This window comes from Mustela nigripes, chromosome 16 (genome assembly GCF_022355385.1).
Source record: "Mustela nigripes isolate SB6536 chromosome 16, MUSNIG.SB6536, whole genome shotgun sequence".
In the NCBI taxonomy this organism is placed as follows: Eukaryota; Metazoa; Chordata; class Mammalia; order Carnivora; family Mustelidae; genus Mustela; species Mustela nigripes.
Window position 1 is genome coordinate 20,272,899 of NC_081572.1, and position 10,479 is coordinate 20,283,377.

At 58.6% G+C, this 10,479-nt stretch overlaps 1 protein-coding gene across 1 annotated transcript in view; it reads left to right on the forward strand.

Annotated features, from left to right (window-relative positions):
* The first annotated feature begins 5,318 nt into the window (after positions 1–5,318).
* The window catches only part of LOC132004118 (keratin, type I cytoskeletal 42), a 6,902-nt gene continuing 1,741 nt past the window's right edge, over positions 5,319–10,479 (forward strand). Inside the window, exons 1-6 of the mRNA XM_059380222.1 lie at positions 5,319–5,819; positions 7,602–7,684; positions 7,815–7,971; positions 9,135–9,296; positions 9,891–10,016; positions 10,286–10,477. Coding sequence (XP_059236205.1) covers positions 5,319–5,819; positions 7,602–7,684; positions 7,815–7,971; positions 9,135–9,296; positions 9,891–10,016; positions 10,286–10,477 — 1,221 coding nt within the window. The remainder of the gene's footprint in view (positions 5,820–7,601; positions 7,685–7,814; positions 7,972–9,134; positions 9,297–9,890; positions 10,017–10,285; positions 10,478–10,479) is intronic.

Below are 10,479 nucleotides of genomic sequence, written 5' to 3' on the forward strand. Positions count from 1 at the left end.
CCCCCCCCCCCGCCCCCATCCTGCTGGCCATGCCAAGTGAAGGATGAAGGGAGCAGGCCATGCTCAGAGCACCCCTGGGCGCCCACAGGGGAGACACAGCCCTCAGCCCGAGCAAGCTCCCGGTCTGACAGGGGAGGCACAGCAGCTGCTTTAGAGGAATGTCCAGTCTGAGGGGAGGGACAAAGCCTCTCCCTGGGAGGGAGACTGGGCTGCACTCGCCGCTGGAGGACAGCACTCTAGAACATTAAAGAAAAGGTACCAGTGGGTGTGGGTTAATAGGGAGCGACTGGCGTCTCCGGTGAAGAACAGAGTGGGCAGGTGGGGAGGCCTGGAAGCCTGGGGTCTTGGGAGGCGGGAAGGAGCCTGAAGCCCTTTCAGGATCCGACTTCTGTTCCCTCAGGCGCTGGGGCCCCCTCAGCCAGTTGGCAAGGTAAAGTGGGGAGAGGGTGTGAGCCCCAGGCCTAGAAGGGGAGCCCACCTGATGAAGTTCTTGAACCTAGGTGAGGTTCAATAGGGTGAGGTTCGGAGCCGACGGCTAAGAAAGAATTCTTTAGACGTCTTTGGTGCAAAAAGGTGGTTTATTAGAGCACGGGGACAGGACCTGTGGGCTGGCAGAGATGCTGCTGCGCCGGGCATGTGAGGAGTGGCTGGTTATATACACAGGAGTTGGGTAGGTGAGGACAAAGGGGTGTTCAGAAGGGCTATTGGGGTAAAGAAGACTGTCAGGATATTGAAGGCCTGGTTACTATCAAGCCAAGGCCACTTTCCTCTAATGCGGCACTAACATAAAGACAATTGGGAGTCTCCTGGTGGAATGTTACATTCCTGCTATCAAACTTCCCTGTTAGTGAGATTTAGGTTTAGAAGAAATTTAACTTTATATACTTTTCTTTCTACCTCCGCCTCCTTTGGTTTTTTTATGGAGGGGAGGGTGACGTTAGGGCTTGAGGAACTGAGTTATGTGTCTTTAGAAATTGGGCTATTGATAAGGTAACTTCTTTGTTGTAAATCTCAAAGACATTTGTAAACCAAGAGAGACTCCTGCCTTGCAGGACTGTGATCTCTGCAAGATAACCATTTGCTCTTCTTTTAGGGCCATCAGGGGTGCCTGTGAAATGTCACACATATTACCAAGGGGAGTGGGTGGAGAGGGGGTGCAAGGCGCCAGCCCCTGCTCCGTGCTCCGCCAGCCTCCTGCTCCCTCATCACATCTAGGCTGTTGCCCTCAGGCCAGGGAAGGGAGAGTGGAAAGAGGGAGAGAGAAGAGCAGGAAGGACAGGGAGAGAGGGGAGAAGTCCGTTGTGTCAGGCTGGAGTCTTCTAGCTTGTGGGAAGCAGCTCGACTTCCCACACGTGCCTCCCTCAGGCCCGGTTCCCCGCCCCAGACTTCCTCTCCACCCATTCCCACCGGTTCCTGCCCTCCCTCCTTGCTCTGTCTTTCTGCCTCGGTCCCATCTTGGCCACTCAGGCCTCTGGGTCCTTCTTGGGGAGGGCCCTGGGCAGCTAATATGGCCCTGCCTGGAAAAGGGAAGGTGTTCTGGGTGCTGTGATGGGTCCACCCGAGGCTGGTGATTCCTGGAAACCAGTCAGAGGGAGGCGGCTGCATCTGCTTGTCCTGGAGGAGGGAGCACCCAGACGTCCCTGTGTGTAAGGGGACACTGGAGGACCTCCTGACTCTGAGTCCCCTAACAGGGAGGAGACTCTCAGGAGCCCCGAGAATGTTCCTCATCACCCACAGCCTCTGGCATGGAGGGTGGGGCTCTCCTTGGAGCTAGACAGAAATCCTGGGGCCTTGGGTCTTGGGACAGAGGCTGAGGAGAAGGTAGAGGAAGAGGAGGATTCCCACCACAGAGGGCGGGTGTAGCTGAGGCCGTGCTGGCCAGGCAGGGGCCTGTGGGCTCCTTGGTGGTCCTGCCTCTCCCATCCCAAGTGAGGTTCCCACAGAGGAGAGGTGAGAAGTTCTCATTGTCTATAGTATGTGGACAGGAGCGGACAGGTGCCCTAGCAGCAGGTGTCGGTGGGTTGAGTGAAAGTCTTTGGGACCCCTGAAGGATTTGAGGCCCTCTCCTCATCAGCTAAGCCAAGGTCCCAGCAGGGAGACCACCTCTGGACTCCTAGGCCTCTCAGTTTTCTGACCTCACCTGTTAGGGACCCTTTTCCTTGGTGGAGAGGGGAGGTGGCCATGGTTCCTATTTGTGTCCCTGTCTCCACCCCAGTCAGGGCCCAGCCTCCAACTTCCAAACCATACAACAAGCACCCGAAGTGTCCAGGCCACGCCCTGGGTCCTGGGTGGGGTGGGAGGTGGGCACTGTCCTAGAGGGTAACAGTTAATGCTTGCTGGGGGAGCTATTGGAGCCAAGGTCAGCTGGGCTGATGTGGTATGACCTTGGTCAGTATTAAAATGTGTCTATTTTTTTTTAAGTTAATTTATTTATTTAGGTAATCTCTACACCTAATGTGAGGCCTGAACTCATGACCTGGATAACGAGAGAGCGGCATGCTCTTCCGGCTGAGTCAGCCGAACGCCCCTTAACATGCATTTATGGGACACCAACTGTATACTGGGGCCTCCAGATTATGATACACTCCGAGGCTTCCATCAACATCACAGGGGTGGGTGTGGTTCCAGGGACCCTCTCCCCACACCCGTGTTTCTGCTCAAATCTGAGGCAAGGCCTGTCTCCACTGCCCTGGTGAGCACCCCGGTTTTTCAGCAACCTCTGGAGAGGAGCCCCAGGGCCTGTGGGTTAGTCAAGCCTCGGCTGGCATGAGGGCACTCTGGAGGGACTCTGGGGGTGATCCCAGCCATTCTCTGGCTTCCTCCTCTGGTCCCCTCTGCCACTGTGCTGGCCCCCCAGCAGCTTCCGCGGCTGGAGCTCTTCTTTTCATCCTCCATGTGGGCCAAGCCACTGACGACTGCAGGGGCCTGTGGGTCTGGTGTTTGGCTGCCAGGGGCCTCTCCCTGCCGGGGGTGGAGGACAAGCCCAGGCAGGAGGCGTCACGGCTGAGAAGACCTCTGTGCAGCCCTCCAGCGGGCTCCTGTCAGACCTTCCTCCCCTCACAGGGAGAGTGGGAGCAGCTGAGGCCCTAGCTCTGCTGCTGAGGCCGGGCGCCCCCAGCCTGGCCCCTCCTTCCTGCTTGCCCTGCAAGGGCCCTTTGCCTCAGTTTCCTCTCCATACTGCTGGGAAGATGTGGCGAGGGCTGTCCCAGAGCTGTATAAGCAAGTGGGCTGCCCAGGTCTGCTTAAGCCAGATATAGTCGTATTCTCCAGAGGGCCAAGGAGGCCTTCTGGGGTCTAAGTCTGCCTTTTCACTCAGCATGTGAGGCCTTTCTGGGTTGGGGTGCCCTCAGGGATCCATAGACAGTGGCTCTCCCTCCAAAGAGCAGGGACAAAGGGCCTGGGAGTCACCGGTGTGGGGAAACAAGCCCAGACTGGGGCACTCAGTCTGAGGTCGTGGTGGGGAGGGGGTGGCTTGAGGGACCAGATGGTGGTGGTGGTAGGTGAGGCCTTGGTGATTTTGGAGGGAGGAAGGAAGGTTCATAAATTCTCTGCTCCCTGAAACTGAGACTTAAGACTAAGGTCTGGGAGTTTTGGAGGCAGGGTGAGGGCTGAACTGGGGGTTCAGCTTCAGGTTCCATGTGGAAGGCAGACACCCAATGAGGCCTGCCCGGAGGGAGCAGGTCAGGTAGCTCCTGGGGGAGAGGGCTCCCTGCGGACGTGGCAGCGCAGGGATGGGAGAGTCTGCATTGGGTGTTCTGTGCCAAGGTAAGCTGCTGGTACAGGGCCTGTCCCTGGCCCACTCAGGGGACCCCGGGTCCTCCCTACAGACCATCTTAGATGGCCAGGAAGTCCTTCCTGATGTCTCACCTCATGAGAGAACCCTGGTGGTCTGCCTTGTCCCCTCACCTTGGCTTTGGAGCGGTTTCTCCACCCTTCCACTCTAACAACCCTGGGGACCCCCAGAATTCACAGGCTGGGCCGGAGCAGGGTTAGGTTGGGGCGCATCCCCTCTCTCCCAGATAGCTTGCGCTGTCTCCACTTCCCAGGCCAGGAGACATCCTCCCCTGAGAGGACCCCCAATTTCTAAGCAGGGAAGTCCTTCCCGCAGTCTAGCCTCAGCATGGGTGCTCTGGCCTGTACGGTAGACCCAACTCCCTCCCTGTCCCCGTGTGTGGGCTGAGAGCCTAGGCCACCCACATGGGAGCCTGGTTCGCCCTCCCCTGCCTGTCCCTCAGGCCCTGGCCACCCCTGGAAGCTCCCCCATTCAGACGGGCCTGGGGCAGACGTCAGTGTCCCGGCAGCGCCTAAATCGTTAGCGCCGAGGAGATTAGGCTGTAATCTCTTGTTGGGCACGGGCGGGTGCCAGCTGCCAGGATGTGGGATGGCACTGCTCCCTCGCTGGGGCGGCCCTTCCCCGGGGCACAGCGCTAGCTGTAGCAGCCTGCTGCATGGGCCCTGCTGTGCTTCCTCTGGGGGCCCCTCTAGAGTGGCTTTCCTTCTCTGCTTCATTCTGTCCCCTCTGGTCTCAGAGCCCTGACCCCAGCTTCCCTGATGCCCCCATCTCTCTAGATTCCCTCAAAGACCACGGGAGGCAGGAATTACCCTTGTTTTACAAATGAGGAAATTGAGACTTGTGACTTGACTTCCTGTAAGGCTTGGATCCAAAGCTCCCTCAGGCCAGCGGCCATGTCAGTTCCCCTCAGATCCAGATCCCTCAGGCCGGGGTCTGTGTCCCCTCCCACAGAGATGGACCCATCAGCTTGGGGTTGAGGTGGATTGCCCCCACCCCCGGCCTGGGGGGCTCTCTCAGGGCCATGTTGTGCCTGGGAGAGGGTGTCACCCTGAATTTCTCCACCCTTCTCCCTGGGGCCCAGGAATGCTGGTTGGGGGGCCAGACCAGCCTCTGGGTTCCAGGCCTGTGGAGCCTTGTTCCAGGCCCCGCTGGATCCCAGGGCTGGGTTCTCCGGACTGCCCCCAAGAATGAGCTCAGCTGCCTAATTGTGGCTGAGGATGGAGGTTCACCCTCCCCCGGGGCTGTGGCTCCAACACCACCTTTGTTTCTGAACAGACAATGGACTGCTAAGAGGCCACCCGCCCAGGCCAGGATCAGGCAGGAGAGGGGGCCCCCCGCGGGGAAGGCACTCAGCATGTCCGGCCTGAGCCCCAGGCCCTGGGCGGCTGGTACAGAAGCAAATTACAAGGCTGGGGTTTTGGCTCTGACTTCAAGGACAGGGGGCCCAGCCCCCCTTTAGCCTGGCTATAAAGGGCTGCCTGGGGTCCCTGTCCAGACCAGACCCTGCTCCTGACCTGTGGACACCATGGCTGCCACCACCACCAGCATCCGCCAGTTCTCCACCTCTGGCTCCGTCAAGGGCCTGTGTGTGCCCGGTGGAGGCTTCTCTCGGATGTCCTCCGTGCGTGTTGGGGGTGCCTGCCGGGCCCCCAGCCTCCTGGGAGGCGGCAGCTGTGGCAACATGTCTGTCACCTCCTCCCGCTTCTCAGCGGGCTTGGGGGGCGGCTACGGCGGGGGCTACACCTGCAGCCTGGGTGGGGGCTTCGGATCCAGTTTTGGCGCGGGCTTCGGCTCCGGCTTTGGCGCTGGCTTCGGTTCCTCGGACGCCCTGCTTGGGGGCAGTGAGAAGGAGACCATGCAGAACCTCAACGACCGCCTGGCCTCCTACCTGGAGAAGGTGCGGGCCCTGGAGGAGGCCAACACGGAGCTGGAGGTGAAGATCCATGACTGGTACAAGAAGCAGGGGCCCGCGCCCGCCCGTGACTACAGCCACTACTTCAAGACCATCGAGGAGCTGCGGAACAAGGTGTGTGGGCTGGGCAGCTCCCTGCCCTCTGACCTTAGGACCTTCTTTGAAGTTGGGATCCCTCCCAATTTTGAACCCTCTGGGTCAGGCTCTCTGCCTGTCTCATCTCCTCTAGGCAGCCCTCCTGAATGGGTGGCACTTGCCTTCTACCCCCAGATCTTGGGGATTCAGTTTATGCCCTGTTCACTGTGCTGATTTCACAGAGTCTAGCATATTCTCCTAGCTGGTTTCATTGTGTGTCTTCCTCATTCTGTCCATACTGGTCTCTCTGGGGGTTCCTGAGGGAGGGAGCTATGTCTTCCCACTCAGACTGGAAGCTTGCAAGGGAAGGTGTTTCTCTGTTAGTCTGAAGGAGAACACAACACACCCACATGCTCGTGACCTCTAAGAACAGGGCCTTGGCATTCTGATTCTGTGAACATGGCATCTGGGTCTTCTGCACAAGCCTCCTCCTGGAGGGTCCTCTGGTGCTGCAGCCCCCAGAGGCAGGTGAAAGTTCAAAAAAGTGTGGGGATGTCTGGGGGGGAAGGCGGGCTGGGGCCTGCTCTTCTGTGGTGTAGAACCAGGTCTCGTGCTCACTCTGTGAGGGGCTTTGCCTGCTCCTGCCCGGGACCTCAGCCAGGAAGGGAAATCCTGCAATTGCCCCCTGGAAGCAGAGCTCCTGGGAGTGCCAGATCAGATACCGGGCTTGGTCTGAGCAGTGGGAAGCCCAGGGGAGCCCTGGTGAGTCAGCGTTCCAAGCTCCGGGGTCAGCCAGCTGCTCACCATCAACCCCCAGCCCCTGGAGCATCAGGTCTCCGCCCCTCGGAATCACCGCATCCCTCGGGGGTTTTCCCAAGGGCCCCTGTCGAGTCCCTATCAGCTCCTGAGCAGGGAAGTGGGGGGGGGGAGGCAGGTCTGTAGGCCACCGAGGCCAGGGTTGGGCTCGCTCTGGAAACAGAGCCTGACCCAAGGTCACGTCACAGGGCCTTCCAGGGACTCAGAGGCCCATAAAGAGGCTATTGGGGCAACTTGGGCCTGTTGGGGCTGCCTCCTCTGACTTCTTTCTGCACAACAGCCTGCAGCCTTAGAAACGTCTGGATTCTTCTTAGCTCATCTGCTGCCTCCACTGAGACCTCCTCTCTCCTCCCCCCACATGGCTCTTGAGTACAGCCCCTTGACATTTCTCACAAAAGCAGTGGCAGCCGTAGTCCTAATAACTGACCCTCTGCCCCCTCTAGAGCTCCTTCCCTGTTCTCCTTTAAACCTCTCTGACGAAAAGAAAACTTTGCTCCAGGTTTCAGGTGGGGCTGGTCATAATCTTACTCATTCATTAATTAGTTGATTAATTAAACTAATGTTTCCTGGGGGGGGTGACTGCGGGATGGGTATTTTGCCCAGGGCTAGGGATTCCGAAGAGAATGGTCACAGATGAGGCCTTCACGGAAAAATCACAGTGGGAGAAGTGCTGTTGGGCAGGGAGGAGGTGTGACTGGAAGGAGGGGAGTCGAGGAGGGCTTCCTGGAGGAGGTAGCAACTGAGACTAGAGGTCAGTTTAGTTGAAGAAAAGAGAGTGAGGTCCCTGCAGCTTGGGCAGGGGAGGGTGACTATGTATGGGTCTCTGTCCTGGCCTCATGGCTACCTGTGACCCCACCATCCTGGGAGGCTTCCAAGAGGGTCCTCAAAGGGGGAGGTTGTGGGAACCCTCATCTTCTCTAGTTGGCTCACTCTCAAAGGGCAGCAAGAAGGGTGTTGCCGGGCCTTCCCATAGTGCTTGCTCACCTCGCCCACTATGCCCCCCAGATCCTGGCGGCCACCATCGACAACGCCAGCTTGGTCCTACAGATTGACAATGCCCGCCTGGCAGCCGATGACTTCCGCACCAAGTGAGTCTGGGCTTCCGGAGCTGCCCCCGGAGGCTGGTGCTGGGTTGGGCTCAGCACACCAGAACTCTCTGTGTGTACAAGGGGGTGTCCTGGGGCACCCCCCCTTGGCTCATGCCTCCACCCTTTCCAGGTACGAGACGGAGCTGAACCTGCGCATGAGCGTGGAGGCCGACACCAACGGCCTGCGCCGGGTGTTGGACGAGCTGACCCTGGCCAGAGCTGACCTGGAGATGCAGATCGAGAACCTCAAGGAGGAGCTGGCCTACCTGAAGAAGAACCATGAGGAGGTGAGGTGGACCCTGGGGAATGCGGGACTGACTCTTACAAGGAGCAAGGGGATTGGTGGCCCTGGCCCCCAAATCCTCCCCGGCCAGGGCTGCGCCCTCAGTCCAGCTCCCATCTCTGGTGGGTTTCTGGCCCCGACTCTGGGAGACCCTCAGAGGGCCCTGCGTGAAGGCTGGAGGTCCCTCTCCCTCCAAAGATACTTCCCTTGTCCCTCAAGGCATAGTCTGCCAAGCGATGGCAGTTAACTCTCTAATGAGCAAATCAGCACAAGAACATGTATGCTAATTACTCCAATTAATTGTAATAGTGATAGTCATAACAACAGCCGAAATCTGCTCAGCACATTACAAGTGATTCATGGCAATTAGCTCAGCTGATACTGACATTGGCGCTGGGGGCGGGGTGCTCTTCCCTCCCTTTCCTGGTAAAGAAACAAGCAAGCTCAGAGAGGTTAAGGAATTTACCCAAAGCTGCACAGGTTTATCTGACCCATGTCCACACCCAGGTCTGACCTCACCATTTTGCCATCACTCCTACCTCCCTTTTTTCATAGAGTCTGGGGTCCTAGGGACCCTAAGGCTCAACACAAGGATGGGGATCCCAGACCCTGTAGGAGGACTGATGAATCTGTGGCTTCCTTCTCAGCTGACCTCTGGGCTGGCCTGTGCTGGGGACCCTAATCTTTGAGTAACAGGAGCCCAGAAAGTGTTTCTACTTGTTTCCACTTGGTTTTGAGGCTGGTCGTAGGGATTGCACGCCTGCAATAGATTAACATTTCCTAATGAGGTCTGGTTCTGCACTGTTAACCAACATGGGGCTGCTTCCCCTGTGCTCGTACTGTGTGGTTGGTGGTAGGGGGTAAGGCAGGCAGTCAGGGCCGTGAGGCTGTCCTGACTTATCCCCTAACATGTTGGGGAGTTAGCATCTCTCTTTGCCCAGCATATATCGGAGCGGGGCAAAGTCCATCCCCGAGTGCACGTTGGGGGAGATGGTCCATATTCACAACCCTGCGTGTTTGTAACAAGATCACATCTGTTCCATCTTCAAGGAGAGGAACCATTAGGCTATGTCTGTCTGTCTGTCATCTGTACCCATCTCCCTGAGGCAGACCCCAGGATCTCTCCCTGGGATGACCCTGGTGAAATCCTGCTCTCCTCTCGCCCAGGAAATGAATGCCCTCCGAGGCCAGGTGGGCGGGGACGTCAGCGTGGAGATGGACGCTGCCCCCGGCGTGGACCTGAGCCGCATCCTGAACGAGATGCGCGACCAGTACGAGAAGATGGCGGAAAAGAACCGCAAGGACGCCGAGGACTGGTTCTTCAGCAAGGTGGGTGGCCGCGTGTGAGCAAGTGTGCACATGTGTGCATACGTGTGCTGGGTGTCAGGGCTGGGCTGGAAAACCTGCAGATCCACAGGCTGTCCCAGCTGGAAGGACCTTTGGAAACCAGTTGGACCCAGTGCTCATGTCTAGATGCAGAATGGGAGGCTCAGAGAGGCCTCAAGCTCGCACAAGCCGCACCGTGGCTCAGGGAACAGGTCCAGATCTCGTCATCTCTGTCTAGGACTTCTCCCAGCACATTTGTAGGTGTGTATGCTTTTGGAGGAATAACTCATGCCTGTAGTAGACACACACTGAGCAGCTACAGGGCCCAGCACAGTCACGGGCATGGAGTAAAACCCAGTTCCTGTCTTTGAGCAGTGCTCAGTAGGTCCATCAAATACAAAGCAAGGTCCATCGACTAAGGGCCGGTGGGCACAGAGGGTGTCTGGGTGCTGGTGTGTCTGAAGCCCCACAGAGGCCAGGGAGAGGCAGGAGGAGGGAGACAGTCTGGGAGGTCAGGGTTCAGGGGCGGACCCTGTCCTCTGCCCCCTCTCTGCAAAGCTTCTCCAGTCCCTGTCACCCACCCTGCCTGCCTTTCAGACGGAGGAGCTGAACCGGGAGGTGGCCACCAACACCGAGGCCCTGCAGAGCAGCAGGACGGAGATCACCGAGCTCCGCCGCTCTGTGCAGAACCTGGAGATTGAGCTGCAGTCCCAGCTCAGCATGGTAGGCCCCGCAGCCCCCTCCCTGGCCTGTACCCGTCACCCCGGGATGGGCCCAACCTCACAGACTTCCGCTCAGAGGAACCTGAATTCCCCACCCAGCCTGTCACTTCATACTCGGTGACATGGGCCCCTCTCTGCCCCCGTTACTGCCCCGTGGCGTCAGCAGCACCCATAAGCCCACACTGGAGGAGGGGTTCCCCCTTCTGGGTACTCATCCTGGAGGCGGGTCCCAGCTTGGTCTCACCTGGCCACGTCTACACTGGCCCACAGAAAGCCTCGCTGGAGGGCAGCCTGGCGGAGACCGAGGCCCGCTACGGGGCCCAGCTGGCCCAGCTGCAGGGGCTCATCAGCAGCATCGAGCAGCAGTTGTGCGAGCTCCGCTGCGACATGGAGCGCCAGAACCAGGAGTACCAGGTCCTGCTGGACGTGAAGACGCGGCTGGAGCAGGAGATCGCCACCTACCG